The following is a 24,069-nucleotide window of genomic DNA, read 5'->3' on the forward strand; positions in this document are numbered from 1 at the left end:
CCTCTGCAGCTTTCCTGCAGGATCCCTTCAGCTATTGACAGGCAGCCCTGAGGTCCCCCTGGAGCCTTCTCCTCTCCAGGCTGAGCACCCCCAGCTCCCTCAGCCTGTGCTCACAGCAGAGCTGCTCCAGCCCTGGGATCATCTTTGTGGCCTCCTCTGGCCTCACTCCAACAGTTCTTCATCTGTAAAAGCTTAGGCAAGGTGCAGCTTGGAGCTGGAGTCCCTTCCTGCTCACCTTCTCTCTTACACCACTTCTTCCAGGTTCATTTAAATGCAGGTTGTGTTTGGTGCAGTGCTGTATCTCCTGAAACCCACAAAGCCCATCCTGCCAAGTGATGTCTGTGGGCTTCACTGGAGAGAGCCACAGCAGCCCCACTGCTTGGCTCATGAATATGGGGAGAGGGAGAGGGCCTGAGCTTCGCTGGGGATGCTGTGTGGGGAGCCACTGACTCACCCTCTGCTCTGTTTGGACAAGTTGCTTCACCTTTGTGCCTGCTTCCCATCTGCAGAGTAAGGTGAAGACCTGACTGTTTGAGGATGGGAAAGAGATGTTTGCCCTGTGCTTGGAACAAGAGCAGGGCTATTTTAAGTGCTGAGTGTAACTGAGTGGAAGAGAATATTGGGTTGTGACTCATTTGTTTAACTGCAAAGGCAGAAACTCCTGAGCAGATGAGAGCTGGAAAAAGGCTTCAGTGGATGGGAAGAGAGGGCAGGGAAGAGCTGCGTTAATTTGTGGTCACCAAAGCAGGACTCAGCAGGGATTATTTTGGCCCATGTCAGCTGCTTCACTTCATTAGGACTATTTTAAGAAGTTCCTGTTCTGCTCCAGCCACTTGCTCCTGTCCTCACCCTGTAGGCCTCTCTGTGTCCCCTCGGAGTGTGGCATGCAAGTGCTCCGGTGTTTGGTGGGATGGAAGGGGAAGGAGGGATGAGCAGTGGCCAGGCTGCTGGTGGTGGTGGAGGGGATCTGCCCTCAGCAGAACAGAAACTTTCCCTGCTGACAAGACATCTCCTCCTGGAGGTCCCTGACCACCCACACAGGATGGTTCAGCCCCATAAAGGTGGGTAGAGAAGTCTGGTGAGAAGGAGAAAAGGGAGACCTTAGAGCAGCCTTCCAGTGTCTGAAAGAGGCCTTCAGGAAAGCTGGGAAGGGACTTTTTACCAAGGCTTGGAGGGATGGGATGAGAGGGGATGGATTGAAACCTGAGGAGGGCAGATTTAGACTGGAGATTAGGAAGAAATTCTTTCCAGTGAGGGTGGTGAGACACTGGCACAGGTTGCCCAGGGAGGCTGTGGATGTCCCCTCCCTGGGGGTGTTCAGGGCCAGCAACCTGAGCCGGTGGGAGATGTCCCTTGCCTGTGGCAGGGGAGGTGGAACTGGTTGATCCTTGGGGTTTGTTCCAAGCCAAACCATTCCATGAATCCCTGAAATAACAGCCCTCTGAAATCATTCTCCCCAGTTCCTTATCCTGACAAAGCAAACTCAGCACTGCAGGCAGCCAGGGGCTCTGTGGGGACCGAACATTCCCTTAACTGGGAGCAGCAGCTGGGGTCTCACCACAGCCCTCGGAGGAGCCAGATGCAGCTTCGTGGTGCTGCCACCAGTTCCCTGGAGGTTAATTACTGTAATTGTTTACCAGTTCTCGAACAAATCACTTCAGAGCCATGACTTCTCTTGGCCAGCCCCTGCAGGTATGGAAACTCTCCCAGGGGATGTGAAATAACTGCAGGGTCTTGGTGGGGAGGGGAGGGCGAGGGCATTGCCCGAGCAGGGACCGCTTCCCGCGGTGACCTTCAGCACCCTGTGGAGCCAGCGAGCCTGGAAAGGTTTGGAGATGCCTTGGTGGCTGTAAAGCAGTGACGCTGGTGGTGGCTAAGTTTGGGTGCCAGCTGCTGTGGGTGATTCTTCAGAGGTCAACTGAGCCGGCTGGATTTCTGCGCAGGGACCCGGGCTTGCGGTGCCTCCCTCCTTGGGGCCTTGCTACAGGGCTTGAAAAGCTCCTGTAACTGGAGAGCAGGTCTGCAGCCAGCCCAGATTAGAATCAGCGCTGCTGCAGCTTCTATTAATAGGATTGGCTGCAAATTGTTTGATCTGGAGGACACAATTAACCAGAGTTTTGGCGCCGGGGGAGGTGTTAATGGCAGGGTCTTAGCGGGCTGCCAGGAAACCGAGTTTAGAGGGAGCCAGCCTAAGGGGAGGCAGGCTCAGGACCCTTCCCTCCAGCTGTGGGTAGGTGATTTCTGAGTGTGAGGAGCTGTGTCTGTGCTGCAGGGTGGTAGGTAGCTTCTGGGTGCTAGATTTGACTCAGCAGCCTTTTCTGTCTGCAGGCTGCATGCTGACACGGTGCTGCAGTGCTGCATGCATGGGACTGGCTCCCTTTGGCTCAGTGCTGCCAGCACACTTCAGTGCCCAAAGAAGCTGAGAGAAAAACGAGAGCCACAGCAGAAACTGCTTATTTCCTTGTTAATGTAGTTAAAGAGAGGTTTGGTACCTTCAGCTGGATTATCTGGGTCACTAGAGAGTGATTCAGGCCTTCATGTATTAAAGTGCTCTCTGCTCAAAATACCTCCAAAATTGCTCTCTGCAAGGCAGCTTGGTTTGATTTGGCTTTGTGGCCAAACAGACAAAAATACCTCTCAGCAGTCAGTCTGCACAGGGCATGATTGCAAACCTTTGAGACTCCTGCTTGGAGATGGTAAAGGAGTGATGAAAACACACTTGGGTAAAGGTTGGAGCCATTGAGCTCCTTCCAGGCTGCCCTGGCGCTGAGGCACTGATTCCTCCCTTCTCTGCTTCCTTCCAGTGAGATCCACTGGGAAGGACAAGGGCATTTTTGGGGGGAGGTTGGTTCAAATTCTCCATCAGACCACATTCAAAGGAGATGCTCCCAAGTGGCTAGAGATCAGCAGGCTGAGCAGGATGCTCCATCAGGCTGTGTAGCAGCAGCCACCAGCCCTGGGTCTCAGCAGAACTCTGCCTGCGCACCTCTGGAGCCTGCTGACCCCCAGCCAGGAGCTGGGAAGAGCTCATCTCCTGGACTCAGTTGCTCACCTGCAGGAGCAGCACAATGATTAGCTCCATATGAAGTGCTTTGGGGTCTGCTGGAGATGAGTGCTTTGCAGGGAGGTGGCTTTCCTTTCCAGGACCCAGAGCAGCAGCAATCCCACTGCTCCTGCCTTTGCTCTGCAGGGGAAGCAGGAAACGATGGTGACATTGTGGTTGGAAACATAATAGAGAGCCACAATTCATGTTGTTTGGTTTGTTCTGGGGTGGTGGTTGTTTTTTGTTGTATCCTGTTCCACTCAATAAATGTAGCTGGTTGCAATCCTTGTCCCAGGCTGGGCTTCCAGCTCAGGCTGTACCACAGCATCTCTGCTCTCCACACTTGGACCCTAATCCAGTGCCACCTTTCTCTGTCCTTCCAGATTCGGAGCGTTCCCACCTCTCCTCGTTCACCATGAAGTTGAAGGGCAAGTTTCACTCACCAAAAATCAAGAGAACCCCTTCAAAGAAAGGCAAGCAAGTGGAGCTGACAGTGAAGACACCAGAGAAGGCAGTCAACAAAGTAAGCACCGGAGGATGTGTTCTGGTAGCCTCGCGCTTTCCTGCTCGCCGCTACCTCAGCTGCTCAGAGTCCGCTGCGTGGCTTTGGCCTCTGCAGGGTGCTGCAGGTTTTTCAGGCCTCCTCAGGGCTGCTTTATGGTTAGATTGTGCTGTGTGGTGCAAAATGAGAGCAACCAAGGCATCTGCTTCCCTTCAGAGAGCCTGGTGAGATCTCCTTCCGTAAGCATTTCAGTACCTCCCAGTGGAACGCAGCCCGTGGCCTGAGGCATCCTCCCCTCTTGCACACCCGATGGCTGATGCTCACAGCTTCCAAAGAGCTGCCTGCCTTTGGGGTGGGAACCTTCTCAAAACCTCCAAACCCAGGCAAGCAAGGCCTTGAAGTTGCTCCAAAGATGTGCTCAATCTAATGACATCAGCAGGGAGAGTCAAACAGATGCCTCCAGGCAGCTGCTGATTCCAGCACGCTGCTCCTCAGACCCAGCACAGTCCAAGCCCTCTCCGAGCTGAGGTCACCTCTCTTTTCCAGCACAAACCTATCCAAGTGTTACCTCCTCTGCTGTTGTGACCTGATTGTGGGCAGCCTGATCTAGTTGGAGATGTTCCCTGCTCACAGCAGGGATGACCTTTGGGGGTCTCTTCTAACCCTGTTCAGTCTGTCAGACTGGAGATCACCAGCCCTGGTGCAGTCAGCTTTCCAGTGTAAATCTAAGCCAAAAGTTCAGAAGAGTTTTGAGCTCATTTAGGATAATTCAGAATCTTTCCCAGCTGCTGGACATCCCTTCCAATGTGCAGCATGGGCACCCATGCTTCTTCAGCAGGAGGGTGGGGAGGCTCTGGCCCAGGCTGCCCAGGGAGGCTGTGGCTGCCTCCTCCCTAGAGGTGTTAAGGCCAGGCTGGATGAGGCCTTGAGCAGCTGAGTCTGGTTGAGAGGTGTCCCTGCCTGTGGTGGGGAGGTTGGAGGAGATGAACTCTGAGGTCCCTTCCAACCTGAGCCCTTCTGTGAAGCACAGGCCAGCATGTTAGGAGCAGGGGACTTCTGGCTGTTCTTCCTTTCCATCTCACAAGCAGTGCAGGAGGATTTACTGGTGCCCACTGATGCTCACCAGGGAAAGCCTCCTCCAGTGACTGGGTAGGATTTGTTTTGGTGGAAGACAAAACCCTTGCAAGGATTTCATGCAGTGAAGGCTTCTTTAACCTGGACCCATTGCTGTGCTGTGAAATGTTGCTGGTTTCTGGCTCATCCCTTTTCTATTTTAAGAACCTCTGTCCAACTAATCAATTAATTGGATGGCATCAGCTCATGAGCTTTGTGTGGAGGGATGGAGCAGAGGATGTGCCTGGATTGTCAGGAGGTTCTCACTGGCTTATAGGCATCAGTTGACAAACAGGAGATTTTTCTGTCAGAAGACACACTTGATCAACCAAATAGCATCCCTTCCTCCCTCTGAAGTGCTTAAGAAGCTATTTTTATGCCCTTGAAGTAGATAATCACTGTAGAGCAGAATTAGCAATACCAAAAACTAATGTCAAATCACTAGGTGGAAGCTGAAGGTTATGCAGACAGCTCCTCCTCTCCCTCCTCTCCCTCCTCTCCCTCCTCTCCCTCCTCTCCCTCCTCTCCCTCCTCTCCCTCCTCTCCCTCCTCTCCCTCCTCTCCACCAAGATGTGGGCAACACAGGGGGAGGTTCTTCAAAGCCTCCTTTTGTCCCTTGGGCTTTGATACTTCTCCCAGGACATCCTGGGGGGTGAGAAGCTCAACATGAGCCAGCAGTGGGCACTTGCAGCCCAATGGCAGCCTGGGCTGCATCAGGAGTGTGACCAGAGATGAAAGAGGGGATCCTGCCCCTCTGCTCTGGGAAGACCTCACCTGCAGTGCTGAGTCCAGCTCTGTGGCCCCCAAGACAAGAGAGACCTGGGCCTGCTGGAGAGGGTCCATAGGAGACCACAAAGGTGATCAGAGGGCTGCAGGACCTCTGCTGAGAGAGTTGGGGCTGTTCAGCCTGGGGAAGAGAAGGCTCCAGGGAAACTTTAGAGCTGCATTTCAGTATCTGAAAGGAAGCTACAGGATGGCCAGACTGGACCAAAGATGGCCAAAGAGAGCCAAGGAGGGCAAAGCAGAGCTAAAGAGAGCCAGATGGTGCCTGGTAGCTGGGTCTCCAAGCCTTGATGTGCTCAGCAGAAGGATTGGGGTTTCCACTTGGCATTCTCAGCCCTGGACTCTGAGAGTCAAGCCTGAGCCTCCTCTGTGCCTGCAGGAAACTCTGCAGTGAGGAGGGCACATGCCTGAGAAATGGGAAGTGTCATTTTTGACATCAAGAAGTGGCCAAGATGGTCCCCAGCAGGGAAGCTTGGGGTGGCTGTGAGCTGCAGAGCAGAACTTGGTGTCTGGCAAGCAGTGCTGTCAGAAGTGGAGGCAGCAGCAGAGTCTGGGCACTTCCCAGAGGAGCTGGAAAATGACAGGGTGGTTTGCAAGATCTTGGCTGGGGACTTAGGTTGCTAAAGTTGGAGCTAGATGGACCTCAGGACTCTAATCCTTTCATGCAGCTGGCCCCAAATTACTAACCAGTGCTGGCTATAAATTGTTCTTCCCCAAACCTTTTGGGCTGCTGGCCTGATTTAGCAGAACAGCAGCAGTTTAAGGGCTGACAGGAGTATGGGGAGCACACAATGCCCAGAGGTCATTAATTCTTGAAGCAGGATTTACTGAGGAGATAATGGATGAAACCTGACTCTGCTGAGCTCTCTGCTGCTTTTCCAGCAGTGTTCAGGAGTTAATTTAAATCTCACTCAGGAGCAACTTGTGGCATTGAGAGTCCTCCAGGCATGCTCTGGTAAACTTCTTTAAGCAGAAATCCCTGAAGCTAGCTATCAGGTGGCACCTCTGAACCTCCTCTCCTCGTGGTGGTGGCACAGGAGTTGGTGACCACAGCTCAGCTCTATCCCAGTGAATCGTTCCCTTCTGCAGCATTCAGTCACCAGTGCCAAAGCTCAGCTTTCCTGGCAGGCCTGTGAGCTCCCTTCCTCCAGCAGCACCACAGAGTGCCTTGGGCTGGAGGCTGGGCAGAAAGGAGTTTTCATTTGGGGATGTACCCCACTTCCATCCAAGCAGGCACACTGGAGGCAGCAGAGTTACTCAAGAACCATAGAGTCACAGAACTGCCAGGGTTGGAAGGGAGCTCAAGGCTCAGCCAGTCCCAACCCCCTGCCACGGGCAGGGACACCTCACACCACAGCAGGTTGCTCACAGCCACATCCAGCCTGGCCTTAAAAACTTCCATGGATGGAACTTCTACTACTTCCCTGGGCAGCCTGTGCCAGAGTCTCACCACCCTCCTGGGGAGGAACTTCTTCCTCAGCTCCACTCTGACCCTGCTCTGTCTCAGCTTCAAACCCTTCCCCCTTGGCCTGGCTCAGACACCCTCAGTTAAAGTCTCTCTGCAGCCTTCCTGTAGGATCCCTTCAGGTACTAAGGTCCCCCCAGAGTCTTCTCTTCTCCAGGCTGAACCCCCCCAGCTCCCTCAGCCTGTGCTCACAGCATTTCCTCACAGTCCTCACCATCTCCCCCCTTTCCCCTCCCCTAGAACGTCTCCTGGCTGGAGGAGAAGGAGAAGGAGGTCGTCAGTGCCCTGCGCTACTTCAAGACTATTGTGGACAAAATGGCAATCGATAAGAAAGTCCTGGAGATGCTGCCAGGCTCTGCAAGCAAAGTGCTGGAAGCCATCCTGCCCCTGGTGCAAACTGAGCCACGCATCCAGCAGAGGTAAGGTCCCTTCTGGGCTTTCAGGACTTGGAGAGCCCAGCAGGCTCCCAGCTCCCTTCTCCTCCGTGTGCCTGAAGGATGAGAAGGTGCAGGAGGAAGGGGATGCTGCTGGGGCTGAGGCAGTGACTCCTCCTCTGCCTGATTCTCTGAGAGCTTTCAAACAGCTCTGCAAAGCAGGTTCCCTGCTGTGGAGAAGCCTGTGCTGAGGAAAGAGAAAGCAAATCAGAAGGGTTCCAGAGAGCAGGGAGGGCTGATTCTTAAACATCAACTTGGAAACTCCTTTCCTAGCAGGGAGGTTCTCCTCAGCTGCCACGCTGCTTGTGCAGCCTGTGACAGTGTCCTGACAGCTAACCAAGCCAACAGCTTTTACCTGGGGACACAAAAAGAAAAGAAAAGGGAAAAAAAAGAGTTCCTCTTCAGAGGAATTTCCTTTTTGTGGTCACTTTGTCCACCCTGGGGCTGCACTCTTCACTGCTGTGTGAGACTGTGCTGGATCAGGCACAGAGCAGGAGTAAACAGCTGTGCTTCAGTAGATGACCCACTCCAAGTTCAGGCCTCTGCACTCCCCCCAGATTCTTGGTTTCATGGTTTAACAGATTATGTGCATGATGTTTTAAGCAGCCAGACAGTGGGGTGAAAGCCAGAAGAGAAGCAGAAATTTGCCCTAGCAGAGCTCAGCATGGGTGACAAAAAATTGTGGAGCCCTCAAGCAGCAGAGAGAGAGCTGCTGGAGCAGTTGGTGTGCACTCAGCAAGGCAGCACTGGGGACTGATGTGGGGAGAGCAAAACTAGCACAGAGGGAGAGCAGCACAGAAGTGGGCAGGGAAATGCAGGGATTTGGTTCCTGAAGTCCTGCCAGTTTGGTTCCTCCTGCTTTGTTTGGCCATGAAGCAGCTCTCCAGGGTTAGTTTCTGGTTGCTTCTTTCAGTTGTAGTGCAGGAAGGAGTTGTGAGATGGTCCAGACAGCAGGAGGGGGGGCCCAAATATTTTGCAGCCAGAGGTGCTTGGTTGTGCTGGGAAGCCAGGGTTGCATCTGGCAGTGAATAATGAAAGAGGCAATGAGTGAGGCTCAGGGCTGTGGCTGGGACAGGAGAGAGCTAATTTAGGTTAGATCTGTAGAACTCCAAAGGACAATAGCTGTTGGAATGGGAACATTCATCCAGGCCCTGGATGCAGGCACAAAAGAGGGCTTTTTGCAGCTGCTCTCAGGTTTCCCCCAGCCCTTGGGCCCTGCCAGGCACCTGCTTTCACTTCATAAAAGCCAGAGTGAACTTTCCTCTTACACCAGGAGAGCACAGAAAATGTCAGCAAACGTTCTGAGGCTGGAACATGTCGCCTTCAGAGCTGCTTGCTTTGAGTTGTGGAGCCCCTGGGTGTTCACTGGATGATCTTCCCTTCCAAGATTACAGTGGGGAAATAAATAGCAGCTAAGTGGGCTTCAGCAGCAGCAGTGTGTCAGGCTCTGCTCTTCTTCCAGCTGCTGACCCCCTCTCTTGGGCAGTGAGCTGAGGCAGCCTTGCCAGCTGCCTGGCTGCATGCAGCCAGGGGAGCAGAAATCATTGCTTCCCAGCAATTATTATTCTAATAAAGGTTTATTCTAATAAAGGATGGCAGGGAGGTTGGGCTGGGTGATCAGTGAGGTCCCTTCCAACCTTATGAATGGGTTGGGTTGGAAGGGACCTTAAAGCTCATCCAGTTCCAACCCCCCTGCCATGGGCAGGGACACCTCCTGCCAGCCCAGGCTGCTCATGCAGCCTGGCCTTGAACACCTCCAGGGAGGGAGAATCCACAGCCTCCTTGGACAGCCTGTCCCAGTGTCTCCCCACCCTCACTGTCAGGAGTTTCTTCCTAATCTCCAGCCTAACTCTGCCCTCCTCAAGTTTCAGTCCATCCCCCCTCATCCTGTTGCAGCAAGCCCTTGCAGTCAGTGGAGTCCTCTCCATGGTGGAAGGGCTTTGTGGACATGCTGTGTCCCACAGCACAGATGCCAGGTGGGTTCTGCCTTGTTTAGCCTCACAGGGCTCTGGCATTCTCAAAGCCAGCTCCTCTGGTGCCCACCTGTGCCCTGCATCTCTGGGGAGCAGTGGCAGGCCACAGAGAGGTGGTGCTGGGGGCAAATCTCCCTCATGAGAAGCGTGGAAGCAAGCCCTGTAACTGTTGTTGGGCTTCTCTTTGCTGGGGGTGGGGGAAAGCATTTGCATCAAGGTGGGGGAAAGAAAGGGTAATTAAATCTAGCACAAAATGGGCTTTGAATTACTGCCTCCCTAGGAGGAAGCAGGCTGAAGATTAATGGCAGAGAAATCAAAGGCTTGGAAAGAGCTGGGGGAGGGCCCTGGTTAGGACATCTCTCCTACCAGGCCAATTTCATTTGAAATGGGAACAAATGGCAGGCAGCAGGCTTGAAAAAAGGACACCAAAAGCCCAAGCAACCACCCAAGGAAGTGCTTCCACTCTGTGTCTGCCCCGAGTGGAGCTGCACAACAGTGTTCCCCTGTCCTGCAAACGTCATTCACCTCAAGAGCATCACTGAAGCTTGTGGGCTGGATTCTCTTCTCCCAGCTAATGAGAGCACTGGAGTGGAGCCAGTGGAAAATGGGTGCCAAAGGGAAATGGGAGTCCTGGGCTGCAGGCAGAGCAGGGTGGGCAGCAGGGCAAGAGAAGGGGACTCTGCCCCTGGACTCTGATGAGACCCCACCTCAAATGCTGCCTCCAGCTCTGGTGTCCCCAGCAACAGAAGGACACAGAGCTGTTGGGGAGAGTCCAGAGGAGGCCACAAAGATGATCCCAGGGCTGGGGCAGCTCTGCTGTGAGCACAGGCTGAGGGAGCTGGGGGTGCTCAGCCTGGAGAGGAGAAGGCTCCAGGGGCACCTCAGAGCTGCCTTGCAATAGCTGAAGGGATCCTGCAGGAAGGCTGCAGAGAGACTTCTCCTGAGGGGGTCTGAGCCAGACCAAGGGGGAATGGTTTGAAGCTGAGGCAGAGCAGGGTTAGACTGGAGCTGAGGAAGAAGTTCTTCAGCAGGAGGGTGGTGAAACTCTGGCCCAGGCTGCCCAGGGAGGCTGTGGCTGCCTCCTGCCTGGGGGTGCTGCAGGCCAGGTTGGATGAGGCCTTGAGCCTCGTTGAGAGGTGTCCCTGGGCATGGTGGGGAGGTTGGAGATGATGAGCTCTGAGGTCCCTTCCAACCTGAGGCATTCTGGGTCTCTGTCATTTGGAACACTGCTGTCAGGTCATGACTGTGAGATTCCAGCTTCTCTCTTCTGTTTGTGGTTTGGATGCAGTCTGAGATGGATTTCCCTTCCCACGGAGCTGCCATCCACACACCTTGGGCAGTGCTGAAGGCAGGGTTTGCAGCACAGCCAGGGAAATGCCTCTCAGCACTCTTGGTAGAGCTAACTTTATTATTTAGAGTTGTCAGCCTTCCAACAATCTCTCTCTCTCTTTTTAATCCCCCTCAGAACAATAGCTTCAATTCTCTTTCTCATTAAAAACAAAACAGAGCAACACCCTTCCTCTTCCCAACCTGAGATTCATTCAGTTCCATTTCTCTGAAGGAGCAGGGCTTAATTGCCTGCATTCAGGCATTATAAACAGGGAGGAAATGATTTGTAAAGGAAGGAGTAGAGTCAGCTCTCAATTATCCCAGACAGTTTTGAGGAGAGTTAATAAGGAAGAGGGGAGGCAGAGCTCACACTGCAATAATGGAGCCTAGACTTGAAGATAGGGCTGAAGTATTTACCTTTGAAGTTAAGACTTAGGATGGAGCTGCAAATGGAAGTGGACAGCAGGTTGGTTTTAGCATGGCTGTGTTAACCTGCAGCCCAGAGGGCTCCTTCTGTGAGCTGCTGGGTGCTGGAGGGCAGGGCAGCAGCGGCAGCAGAGGAGAAAGCTGGGCTTTGCCACCTGCTGAGCACAAGCGGTGAGTGTCAGAGAGCAGGGGGGAGCAGGCACCTTCGTAACGCTGTGGAATCACCTGCTGGCAGCTCTGCAATCTCATGGTGCTCTTTCCTCTCCCCTCTCCCCTCCCCTGCCATCCAGCTCTGCCATCTCCTCCTGCTACAGCCGAGTGTACCAGAGCCTGGCCAACCTCATCCGCTGGTCCGACCAGGTGATGCTGGAAGGGGTGAACTCGGAGGACAAGGAGATGGTGACAACAGTCAAGGGTGTGATCAAAGCTGTGCTGGATGGAGTCAAGGTATGTGAGCCAAGGATTCTATCAAGTATCCAGGAATGTGTTTTTAGAAGAGATCTTGTTGAAAGAGGTTCTTAAGGGCAGGTACAGCATCAAGGTCCTGTGCCTGCCCTCAGTAAACTCCCTGATCCAGAGTGAAATGATCCTGCTTGGAGTGCTGCTTAAAGATGAGCACAGGCAGTTTGGCTGCCAGTGTGCACTTGTGACAGGCTCACCCTGGTGCTGGGCTGAATTGGGAGAAGCAATAAATCTTTACTGAGCATTGTATTAAACCCTCAGCAGGTCATTCCCAGATCAGAAGTCAGAGTTTGCCTGGTTTCTGTCTCAGCAAACCAGAGTGGAAGTGCTTGTTGCCAGCGCCTCCAGGGAGTGCAGGCTCCAGCCCTGAAGGAGTGTCAGGGGGCTGGTCAGGGCTACCTCACCGCTTCCAGCAGCTGGCCTAGGGTGTGGGACAGGTGATGAGCTCAGCTCAGCTTTCTGGAGACTCATTTCACATAACTAATGGCAACATTTGACAGAAGACTTTGGCTCCTTTGTGAGACCTGCCTGTAGCATTCCCTCCCTGCCCCACCCATGGGAAGTGTTGGCTTTCCTTCTACCTCCCGGTTTGCTTTTTGGTCCCCACCATAGCCATCCCCCAGGCTTGCCTCTGGGCTGCTGCTGGCCTCAGAGGCTGCTCTGGCAGCTGTCCTAGTTGCAGGTTAGCTTGACCTGAGCTCAAGGCACCAGCAGAGAAACCACCACCTCTGGGACAGGTTGCCCAGGGATGTGATTGAGGCCCTGTGCCTGGATGTGGCCCTGGGCAGCCTGCTCTACTTGGAGATGTCCCTGCTGACTGCAGGGGGGTTGCACAAGATGACCTTTGAGAGTCCCTTCCAAGCCAGTGCCATCTGTGAGTCTGCCTCCTGGGAATGTGATTTTGAAAGCTAGAGAAAGCTAAGCCTCTCTCAGCAGCAAGGCTGGATCAGAATGCTGAAGCATGGAAGGAAAGCTGGGGCAGAGGTTTGTGCACCTGGAGCAGCATCAAACCCAGCTTAGTTTTTATGAACTGGGGCTGAGTGCAGAAGTGGAGTGGATCTCCCAAGCTCTGGCTGTCAGGAGACAGCTAGCCAGGAGCCTTGGTGTGCTGTTTGCATGCTCTGAACATCTCTTTCATGTTACTCAAACACAGATCCTAAAATCCACTCTTACTCCTTGAGCCTTTGGAACAAATGTCTTTGAAACAAAGCATTCCCAGCACCTAAAGCCAACAGCTTTCCCAGGATTATTCTGCACAGCATGCCCTTTAACTTTAAGCTCCAGATTTGAAAAGTAAAGCTGCTCTTAAATTTGCACAGCAGGAGAGAGAAAAAGAGTTTAGCCTCCAGTCCCAGCTGCTGCTGGGGCTGGAATTCTGCAGCCATTTGAAGCCTGAGCTGTGGTGTCTGAGCTGTGACACCCCAGCAAACGGCCAGGCAGTGCCTGGTGGCAGTCTGCAGTCCCATGGGAAGCTGTGGCATCAGCAGGTCCAGGAGGGAGCTGTGTAGTCTCACTGCAGGACACCTGGACACCCACTGTCCCTTCATCTCAAGCAGTACTTAGACCTCTGGTCCCTGTTGCCTTCCAGCCACAGAGGTGTGGTGGGTGGAAGGTGTCAGGCTGCAAGCCATGCCAGCACAGCCATGCAGGGCTAAGCCTGAGCTGTGGAACCCTGCTGGGACCATGCCTCTAGCAGGCTCTGCTGTGTTGTTAGAGCTATTTTGGCCTCCCAGTTGGAGCTGGCTTCTGTCTGATCAGCATGGACCTGGGGCTGGCTGGGTGCCTGAGCTGTGTGCAGCACTGGGAAGCAGAGTGCCCTCCTGGTGAGCAGCAAGGGTGCTTTGAGAAGGGCCAAGCCAGCTTTCAGATCTGGAAGCAGAACTGAGAAGCTGGACACTGCTCTGCAGAGCCTTTTTTGGCTTTCTGGCTTGTGTACACACAAGATGCACTTCCACATTCCAGTGCCTACTTCCCCCTTTCTTTCCAGAACTGAGCAGTCACCTGTTCCCTTCTGCTGCTTCTGCCTTGAGCTCAGCTTTTAGTGCCTTGCTAGGCACAGGTCATCAAATCACTTGGGTTGGAAAAGCCCCTGAAGATCATGAAGCTCAGCATTCTCTCACTGTGCCAAGGCTGGTACTAAACCATGCCCTTCAGCACCACTCCCTGCATCTTTTAAACACCTCCAGGGATGGGATCCAGCCACCTCCCTGGGCAGCCTGTGCCAGTGACTGCATAAAAAAGAACCCAAATCCTCATTTGGATTCTGTCACTTCTTAAAAACCCATCTCATTTGGAACTGCCAGCTTGCTGAAGTAGCAGAAGTTTGTTGGAGAGGCTTTAATTACCTCTAATTACTGCTGCAGGAATCTCTTTACTTGCTGATAAGGAATAGCACAGTGTGCATCTGGCTGGGTTGGGAGCTGTGTGAGCACCAAAGATCTGGGCTTGATTGTGGCTGCCCCCTCCCTGGAGGTGTTCAAAGCCAGGTTGGATGAGGCCTTGAGCAGCTGAGTCTGGTTGAGAGGTGTCCCTGCCCATGGTGGTTGAGGTAGATGATCTCTGAACTCCCTTCCAACCTGAGGCATCCTGGGACTCTAGGAAACTGAACCACAAGTAACAACAAGAGAAGTGGAATCGTTCTCTTCCTTGGGAGGATGATGGCAACAGCTCTGCAGTTGCAGTTACTGCACTGAGAGCAGTGAAAGTTGTTTCCAAGCTCAACAGACATGGGCATGAAGCTGGCACTGGAGTGATGGCTCTGGGCTTCAGGCTGAGAGAAATAATAAAGAAACAGAAAGAAAGGGAAGAAGGAAAAGAAAAGGGAGGGAGGAAGGAAGGAAGGAAGGAGGGGAGGAAGGAAGGGAAAAAAAAGAAGGAAAGAAAGAAAAAGAAGGGAAGGAAGGAAAGAGGAAATGAAAGAAAGGAAAGGAAAGAAAATAAAGGAAAGAAAAAAAATCAAGGGAAGGAAAGAAAGGAAAGGGAGAGGAAAGGAAAAGGAAGGAAAGGAAAGAAAGGGAAGGAAAGAAAGGAAAGGGAGAGGAAAAGGAAGGAAAGGAAAGGAAGTAAAGGAATGAAAGGAAAGGAAAGAGAGAGAGAATTGATCCTACAGAGTTTCCTTTGCATAATACACTGGAAGCCAGCCCTGGCAGGAGGCAGTGCCAGTTTTCCAGCCTGCCTGTATGAGGCCTGCTGCTTGCATCTGCGAGCTGTGGATCTATTTGTCAGCCTCAGCCATCCATAAAATGTTCTCTCCGTCTTTCTGGCATGAGTGATTGTTGTTTTGACTGCTGGCAGGCTTGTAGCTGAGGATTATCATGCCCTTATCTCTTTATCCAGAGCCTTATCTGCCTCTACCAGCTAGGCTGCAGTAGTTCTGTGGGTGATTAAGTCTTGCATGGCTCACACGTTGAGAAGATGGCTTCAGGGGATCAGGCTGTTTAATCAAGGTGCTCACTCCCTAATTGGTTGTTGGGCATCCCACAGAAAAGCTGCTTCCTGAAACAAGTATTTGCTTCTTTGTAGAGTATAGAGCAAGAGTTCCATGGCTTGTGCAGGCTGGGTGAGGCACTCCACTGTGCAAGGCTCTCCTGTGATCAGATTGATGTGTGCAAAGCCAACTGATCATCACAAGGGTGTCCTGGGGCCTGGAACATGCTCATGCTGAAAGAGGAAGCAGAAAGGCAGAGGTGTGGGTTTGTGCAGAACCCCTGCAGGGCTGGGCTTCATGAGCTGTGTGCTGCTGGGTGAGGCTGCTCCTCAGCAGCAGTGCTGCATCATCTCTGCTCTCTGTGCCAGCCTCACACCCAGCTCGGCACTCTCTGTGTCTGTGCCAGCCTTCATCCATGACCTGGGGAACCAAGAGTTAACTGCAGTCCCATCCCTTTCTGTCCCAGCACGTTGGAATGCAGCCTTCAGCAGGCCATGTTCTCTCTTTTCTCCTCTCCATCCCTCAGGAGCTGGTCAAGCTCACCATTGAGAAGCAGGAGCATCCCTCTCCCACGAGCCCAGTGAAGCCCAGCTTGCCAGCCTGTAAATCCGACAGGTGGGTGACCAGCAAGGGTTTCTGCTTAGTGCAGAAGGGGCCATTGCTGGCTGCTGAGAGCTGAATCAGAGCATTCAGTTGCTCTGCACAGAGGGCAGCCTGGTGTCCTCGAGGTAGCCTCATCCACTGCAGTGGAGCCAGTGAAAGGGCATCTGCTCTGACAGGGAAGATGCCCAAATCTGGCAGCGAAGCGTGGCTCGGCCGTGCACGTTGTGTTCTGTGTGGAGATGGAATTCCACCTGTTGCCTTCTGCTGGAGGTGGCTCTGCTGTGGCCCATGAGTTGCAGTGTGTGTTAAGCTGTCAGTGTGCTGCATGCCAGCTGGGCTGCATGACTGCCATCTGCATTCTGCTTGTTGCAGCCCCTCAGAGCTTCCCCTCACAGAGCGAGAAATGGAGATCCTCAACAAAACGACTAACATGACCCAGTCCAACGAGCTACTGACTGACTCCATGGATGAAGAAGTTGCCCCTCCCAAACCCCCTCTGCCCAGCATTCGTGTGGCAGAGAACAGGTAAGAGTGGCCGTGGCAGGGGGGCTGGAACTGGATGATCTCTGAGGTCCCTTCCAACTCAAACCATCTGTGATTCCACGAAGAACCTGTGAGCTTTGAGCCTGGCAAGCCAGAGGCTTTCTGGAAAAACAAGCTTGGGAAGCTTCAAGAAGTCTTTTTGCTGGGAGAGTGATGGAAGCATCCGTGCCTCTTGTGTCTTGCAGCCCTCCACCAGCATTGCCCCCTAAGAAGCGGCAGTCGGCACCTTCCCCGACCAGAGTGGCGGTCGTGGCCCCCATGAGCCGAGCCACCAGCGGGTCCAGTTTGCCTGTTGGAATCAACAGACAGGTAATGGCCTGAGCCCCTTGGGAAGGCCCAGGGGAATGTGCTGGGAGTGACAGCAAAAGCTGGGAGAGCTGCTGGGAGCCGCAGCCAGGCGTTCCCTGCAGGCCTCTGCTCGTCCCGGCCGGCCCTGCACGGGAGGGCTGCAGAGCAGAGCGGCAGCGGAGCGGCAGCACAACGTCAGCAGCAGCTTCAGCTCTATGCTGCTCTTGGATCTCATTAACAAATTGCTACAAACCTTGCTGCCCTGAGCTGCAGCTGAGGTGATGATGTGAGCCGTTGAGTGTTGCCAGGTCAAATAGATCAGGGTAGAGAGCAGCTGGCTGTGCTTGCTGACATCTCACCCAGGGTTACTTCCACGTGGTGTGTTCCACTCACTCCAAGAAGGACATTGAGAGGCTGGAGCAGGTCCAGAGAAGGGCAGGGAAGCTGGGGAAGGGTCTGGAGAACAGGGCTGGTGAGGAGCAGCTGAGGGAGCTGGGGTTACTTAGTCTGGGGAAGAGGAGGCTGAGGAGAGACCTCATTGCTCCCTGGAAGGAGGCTGCAGTGGGGTGGGGGTTGGCCTCTCCTCCCCAGCACCAGGTGACAGAAGCAGCACTGATCCTCTCCCCGCTGGTTTTCTTCGTGCAGCTGCGAGGTGCTCGCTGCTCCAGCTGCCTCTACCCTGCTGGTGAGCTGCCAAGAGTGATGGGGATCTGATTTCTCCTCCTTTTGCTGCAGGATTTCGACGTGGACTGCTATGCCCAGAGGAGGCTGTCGGGCGGGAGCCACTCCTACGGGGGGGAGTCTCCTCGCCTCTCGCCGTGCAGCAGCATCGGCAAGCTCAGCAAGTCCGACGAGCAGCTCTCCTCCCTGGACCGGGACAGTGGGCAGTGCTCCCGCAACACAAGCTGTGAAACCTTGGGTGAGTGGCCAGGGGGTGGCCAGGGCTGCTGCAGGAAGCCCCTTGGCTCCTCTGGGAGCTGTCCTGGCTGCGATGCAGAAGTCAGTTGGTTGTGCTTGCGGCTGGCATCTCCTTGCTGCTGCAGGCAGCTCTCTGCAGAATTCTCTTCTGCTGGATGGGGGAAAAGCCCAGGGGAAAGTTTGCCCAGCTATAGGTGGTGGTGTTCAAACTCCATTCAGCTCTCAAGTGGGATGTTGTGTGGATTTCAGCCTGGGCTGCAGAAAGGCCATCCCTGGTAGGCTGCAGCCCTGGTGCTTCTTCCTGCTAGGGAAGCAAATGTAAACAGCAGAGAGAAATAATCTCTGCACTGAGCTACCTGCTGAGCTTTGGTTACTTGTCTGGCTGCAGCCATCAGGGTAAGAGGCTGACTGAGGCTGGGTGTTACAGAAGGTGTGATGTGATGGTCCCTGCTGCAAGGAAGCAGCACTCTGCTGAAGGAATGAATGACTTGCCAGATGGAGTGGGAGGGGCAGGGCTGGACCATTACAGCCAAAAGCTAATGCAGCCTTCTCCTGTCCCCTCTCTCGGCCCAGATCAATCAGATCACTACGATCCAGACTATGAATTCCTGCAGCAGGACCTCTCCAACGCTGATCAGATTCCCCAGCCGGTGCCAGGCATCCTCAGCCCGCTGCCCGAGTCCTCGGGCGAGTCTGGCTCCCCCTTCCACGGACAGCCCTTCCAGCTGCCGCAGGGCAGCTCTCCCCCGCTGGAGTTCTGCAGCCTCTCGGGGGCAGCGCAGCCGACAGAGACCCCTCCAGCTTTGCCAGAGAAGAAGAGGAGGAGTGCAGCCTCTCAGACCTCAGAGGGCTCAGGCTGCAGGGTGTCCTACGAGAGGCACCCGTCCCAGTACGACAACATCTCGGAGGACGACCTGCAGACCGCGGCCTCGCTCCCCCCCGTTCCCTTCCCTCCCTTTGCTGCTGTTTTGCCTATCCAGCAAGGGAACTCTTCAGCACCAGTGGAATTCATTGCTGACTTTGCTGCTCCAGATTCTAACAGTGACCCAGAGAAGCCACCACCTCTGCCAGAGAAGAAAAACAAACACAGTAAGCAAGTTCTTCTGCTTGGGTTCTACCCTTCCCTCTCCTTGCCTTGTCCTGCTTCTGGTGACTGCTGAGTGATGGTGACCCCGGGGTAAGGGCCTTGCAGAGGTGAGGCTGAGTGTCAAAGTCAGTCATGTCCAAGGCTTGGAAGGGAATTTGGCAGGCAGGGAGTGACTCCTGGAGCAGGGAATGATGCAGGCCCAGGGGAGCTGGCATGGTGCAGCATCTTCATTACTGTAGTGGGACCATTTTCCATCCCTTTCCACCTGAGTGCCAACCTTTGAGGCACTCTGCCTTGCAGCTCTTCCTGCTTTATCCTCATTGTTATGTCCATTCCCTCCCCCCTGCCCCTGTTTGATGAATGTTTTCCCACAGCAGAAGCAAACTGGGTTCACTCCAAGAGCTGAGAGAAAGGGCTGCTTCTGTGTGCAAAGCCAAGCTTTGCCAGAGCAGTCACTTGGCAGGAGGAGCACAGTCACCCACACAGCTCTGCAGGGCACCACTATTATCCCAGTGCCCAGTGCTGCTGCTTTGCTACAGGATCCTGTTTCCTCTGGATGCTGAACATTTCCCACCTTGTTAAAACGAGCAGCCCCTGAGGGCCCAGGCTGCCCCTGCCCAGCCAGGCTCCTGGCACGCCAGCCCCGACTGCCACTCACCACCACCTTCTCATTTCCTTCATATTCAGGGCTGGAACCTCTTGCCAAAGGAGCAGGCACCCTGCTCTGCCAGGGCAGGCCCTGGCCTACATGGGGAGCTGCAGCAGAAGCTGGCTCAGGGGCCAGGGCCCTGCTTGCTGTGCTGCAGGAGGAGGTGGCATGCACAGGACGTGGATCACAGCCTGCTGGTGTGTGGCTGGCAGCCCAGCTCCAGAGCTGCTTCCAGACTGCTGCTGACTCAGTTCTGCAGCTTACATCCTTCTCCTTCAGACTGAGGTGGAAGTGAGATCAGGGCACCATGGGGCAGGGGCAGTGCTCTGCCCATTCCATGGCAGTGTGCTCTGCCAGCCAGGGCACTGCCTCAAAGCATTCCCATTATCCCTCCCTGGCCAGTCCACCTTCATAACCCTGGGGGAAGGCAGCTCCATGAAGAACCTGGCAGTGCTGGGTGACTGCAAGTTGCTCATGAGCCAGCAATGTGCCCTCATGGCCAAGGCAAATAGTCTCCTGGGGTGGGTTAAGAAGAATGTGACCAGCAGGCCAAGGGAGGTTCTCCTCCCCCTCTGCTCTGGTCAGGCCACTCCTGGGCTGTCAAGTCAAATGCTGTGCTCTCCAGTTCAAGAGAGACAGGGAGCTGTTGGAGAGAGGCCAGTGGAGGCTACCAAGATGGTGAAGGGACTGCAGCATCTCTCTTAAGAGGAGAGGCTGAGAGGCCTGGGGCTGCTAGGCTGGAGAAGAGCAGCCTGAGAGGGGAGCTTGTCCCTGGCAGCCAAGGCTGGGTGTTAAGGCTCTGCTGCTCAGCACCCTGGCCTGCAGTGCCAGCTGCCTGGGGCTGGGACACAGCCTCCTTCCTGCCCTGCTGGGCTCTGCACAGTGATGAGGGTGGCTGGGCCCAACAGGTTTACACCCTGCAGGGCTGCAGGGCAATGCAGCTGGGCTCATGGGCAGCTCTGCTGGGGGGAGATGCCTGGGTGAGCCTTGGGCAAGAGGCAGTTGGAGATTGAGAGGCCTGGGCTGTTTGCTCTCCTCCTTCAGCCCCATGCCTTTGTTTTCTGTTATCACCTGAGATGTCCAGGAGTTGCTTCACCCCAAGCTGTCTGCTGCATTACTGCCCCTGCACACTTTTAAGCTCAGCACCAAAGCCTGGGATGTGAATTTCCTTTGATGTTAGGCTGGTGAATTGTCCCCTGGCATCTGACACGATCAGAAGCTGGTGGAGCATTGATGAGATTGCACTGGGAGGGCAGGGGGGAGCTGCTCCCTGGTGTGTTGGCAGCTCTGAGGCTGTGATAAACCATCCTTGCTCCAAGCTTCCAGTGGTGTTTGGGCTGATACCTGACTGCTGTGGATTCTTTAATGGCACTCATGTGACACTGGGAACTTGTTCTGGGCTGTCTCCACTCCACAGCATATCACACCATGGATCTGAGGGTGGTGGTTTTACTTTTCAACATTCAAGGGGCAGTAAAACATTACTCAGGCTGTGTGGTAGCACCCAGGAGGGTTTATTGTTAGCCTGGAGGCTGATGTGTGTAGATACTGTTGTGTAATCACACAGCTGAGCCACTGCTGCTTCCACAGCCCCAGCAAACTCCTGGCATCTGGGGGGAGATGCATGGATTTGCTCAGGTGGCCAAGAAGGTCTGGATGAGGAAGAGTGTGGCCAGCAGGAGTAGGGAAGTGATCATCCCCCTGTGCTGGGCACTGTGAGGCCATACCTTGAGTACTGCCTTCAGTTTTGGGCCTCTCTGAGAAGGACATTGAGGAGCTGGAGAGTGTCCAGAGAGGGGCAAGAGAGCTGGGGAAGGGTCTGGAGAGCAGGGCTGGGGAGGAGCAGCTGAGGGAGCTGGGAGTGTTCAGCCTGGGGAAGAGGAGGCTGGGGGAGGCCTCACTGCTCTCTACAGCTCCCTGGAAGGAGGCTGCAGTGAGGTGGGGTTGGTCTCTTCTCCCTAGAATCAGGTGATAGGACAAGGGGAAATGGCCTGAACTTGTGCCAGGGGAAGGTTAGGTTGGAGATCAGAAGCAATGACTCTGCTGCAAGGGTGGTCAGGGACTGGCACAGGCTGCCCAGGGAGGTGCTGGCATCCCCAGCCATGGAGGTGTGTGCCCATGGCACCTGGGGCCAGGGTTTAGTGGCCCTGGTGGTGCTGGGGTGCTTGGGTGATCTTAGAGAGCTTTTCCCCCAACCAGCTCTGTGCTTCTGTGAGTCTCTTACCAAGCTCTGCAGCTCACTCAGGCAGCACTTGGTCGTGGGGCTTCTGCTGGGGGCTGGCAGGAAACCTGGCAGCAGAGGCCTTGGCAGTGGTGGTGCTGCCTGAGTGAAGCACCTGCCCTGCTGTGAGCTGTGCTCTGAGGGACCTCCAAGAGTTGACTTCTGTGTAATGGAAGGCAAGGAGCGAGAAGGCTTTTAGTCTGGCATGAATTATTGCTGTGTGCTGTAGCAGTGCAGCTGTGCTGAGGGCAGGGCACTCCAGGCCTCCCCCTGGGCACCACCATCCTGCTGCTGCTCTACAAGACACAGGCTTGGAGCAGCTCCTGCTGGAACTAAGAAGATCCTTCCCCCAAGCAGCTTGGAAGCTGGTGGTGAGGCATTGATCCAGCCCTCTCTGTCAGTGGGAACACAATGCAGGGGTGCCCAGTGGGCAGCTGGTGTTTAACTGGAGGCCCCATGCTGAGGGCAGCCTGGGCTCAGCCAGCAGGTAAAGGAAGCTCTTTGAAAAGCAGCTCTGCTCCCAGGGGTGACAGCAGAGATGAGCTCCTGTGACCTTGGCTTCTCCAGCAGGTGGATGTGCAGCTTAGCTTAAGAATTCCCTTTGCTTTGGCTCCTGCCCCTGTGCAGGGCTGGTTGTACCACAGGCTGCTGGCACAGTGCCTTCAGTGAGTGCCCTGCAGTGGGCACTGCTGCCCCCCACCTCTGCTGCAGATGTGCCTCCTTGCTGGGAACCTGCTAGCAGCTCCCTGCAGGCTCTGACAAGAGGACACTTGCTGCTTTGTCTCCTCTCCTGCTGCTCTCATGGTGACCTAGCTGGAGGTTCTGCTGCTGCACCCTGAGCAGTACCTGTGGCTCCCACCCAGGGGGCAGAGCTGTGTGTGGCAGAAATCCCTGGGCAGCTGTGGCTCCTCCAGACAGGAGGCCTGGGGGCAGGTTGCTGGGGGGATGCTGCAGGCCTCCCTCTGGCATTTGATGGAAGGTTTATTTCAGATACTTCCTGCCTGGGTTCAGAGCTGACAGGAGCTGGGCACGTGGTGGGAGAGGTTTCTCTCTCACACCTCCCTTCCCTCCCAGGGTGCTGCCTGCAGCCCCTGGCAGCCCAGCCCAGCTGCCCCCCGTGGGGCTGCAGCCCCCACCCCTGCCTCTGCACAGCCTGGCTGCAGGGCTCGCAGCCCCAGCTGAGCTGCTGCTGTAATTCCCCATCTGCTTTCCACACTTCTGCCTTGGTGAAGTGCACAGCAGAGAGGGGAGGGGATGGAGGGGGAGGGGATGGAGAAGCCCCTTTGCAAGGGGCACTGCTGCTGCCTTTCCCCCCCGGGCTGGCAGCGTTTCAGCGCTGCCCATTTCGATCTGCTCGCTGCGGTCGCTGTCCTGAGCCAGGTTTGTGTCTTCCCCACCCCAACTGTTTTTCATTTCACCTAAAAGCAGAGAAGCAGCCCAAGTGGAAGCAGAGACATGTTCCCCTGCCCTGGACTAGTTGTAACAAGCCAGGCAGAGGAGCTGCAGTGCCGATGGGATGCATTAGGCTCATCAAGAGCTGAGATAAAAGAGCTCTTCATTACTGCCTTGCAGATTGAGTTAAGGCTCTCCACTGCATTCAGCCTTCACTCCCTTCAGTTGCTGTAATCTAATTTCACCCAAGTGTCTAATGTGATCCCCTTTCCTCCAGCACTTCCTGAGCTCTGGGGTCACACAGATGTGCCCAGGGCAGCACAGCTGCCAGCTGGCTTCAGGTCTGGCTGCTGGGCTGTGCAGTGCTGCTTCTGTAGCTGACTCCTGAAGGCCTGAGCTGAGCTCAGCCATGGCTGCTGCCCTGGCTGCTGCCCTGGCTGCCTTTGTCCTGACCCCTTGGCTTTTCTCCTGCTCAGTTGATGAGTTCTCAAAATGTGGTCTTTCCCCTCAAGCTTTTGTCCTCTACACTTCTCCAAGGAGTCTTGATCCTTAGTTCACTTCTGCTGCTAGAGGAAGCTCTTGCATAAGCCTTCCTTAGATCTCGCCCTCTAGAGCTGCTCCATGACCCCAAGGCAGTGTGCAGGGCACAGCTACCAACAGGAGTGCCTCAGCCACCTGGATTGCTGCTATTTGAGAGCAGTGTTTTAGCAATGTTGTGTTTTCTACCCCAAGACTCCTTCACCAGGATGTCAGATGAGAGAATGTGGCCAGAGCTTCCTTCTTTCCAGGGTGAGGCTGGAGCCCACATGCACAAGCAGGCTTGATCTTGGCTTTAGCAGCAGCAGAGTGGGGGCAGCCAGACACCAGCACACCTGAGTGTGCACTCTGAGCCCTCCCTCCTTCCCAGGAGAGCTCTGAGCCAGCAAGGATGGGGACTTGCATCTGGGAAGGCAGAGGGAGGGCAGTGGGAGGAGGAAGAGGAGCCAGGCTCGGGTAGCAGGGGCTGCTGAAGGTCAGAATTCCAGCAGCCTTGGCAGAGCTGTGCAGGAGCTGGCAGGGCTGCAGGCCAGGAGCAGGCTGTCCACTGGCAGCACCATGTGGGGGCACAGGATGTGGCCAGCAGGTGTTACCAGTCAGGACTGCCGTCCATCAGCTGAGCTTTCCTGCCCTCCTTTGCCACAGCCTCCTGGGGCATTCCTCTCCAGTCTGGGTGGTTTGGGAGGAGCTGGGTGATGCTGTGGGCAGGGGCAGCTGTGCTAGCTCCATTTCTCAGCAGCAGTTTGGAATGTTAGAGGAAATCTGAAGTGAATAAAAGGAAGGTCCAAGAAAGCAGGTGCAGAGCAGCTCCTGCCTGCCAAAACCATCTGCAGGGCTGCAGCCTCCTGGAAGTGCACTGCTCCAGGGAGCTGCA

At 54.9% G+C, this 24,069-nt stretch overlaps 1 protein-coding gene across 1 annotated transcript in view; it reads left to right on the forward strand.

Moving 5' to 3' along the window:
• The first annotated feature begins 878 nt into the window (after positions 1 to 878).
• Positions 879 to 24,069, forward strand: part of RAPGEF1 (Rap guanine nucleotide exchange factor 1) — a 55,323-nt gene continuing 32,132 nt past the window's right edge. Inside the window, exons 1-9 of the mRNA XM_068155966.1 lie at positions 879 to 1,061; positions 3,427 to 3,566; positions 7,147 to 7,325; positions 11,359 to 11,515; positions 15,484 to 15,572; positions 15,933 to 16,085; positions 16,289 to 16,412; positions 17,127 to 17,310; positions 17,883 to 18,398. Of these exons, the coding sequence (XP_068012067.1) occupies positions 911 to 1,061; positions 3,427 to 3,566; positions 7,147 to 7,325; positions 11,359 to 11,515; positions 15,484 to 15,572; positions 15,933 to 16,085; positions 16,289 to 16,412; positions 17,127 to 17,310; positions 17,883 to 18,398 (1,693 nt within the window). The 5' untranslated portion in view covers positions 879 to 910. The remainder of the gene's footprint in view (positions 1,062 to 3,426; positions 3,567 to 7,146; positions 7,326 to 11,358; positions 11,516 to 15,483; positions 15,573 to 15,932; positions 16,086 to 16,288; positions 16,413 to 17,126; positions 17,311 to 17,882; positions 18,399 to 24,069) is intronic.

Source organism: Melanerpes formicivorus, unplaced genomic scaffold, assembly GCF_026170545.1.
Source record: "Melanerpes formicivorus ecotype bairdi unplaced genomic scaffold, bMelFor1.0.p_v2 SCAF_33, whole genome shotgun sequence".
NCBI lineage: Eukaryota > Metazoa > Chordata > Aves > Piciformes > Picidae > Melanerpes > Melanerpes formicivorus.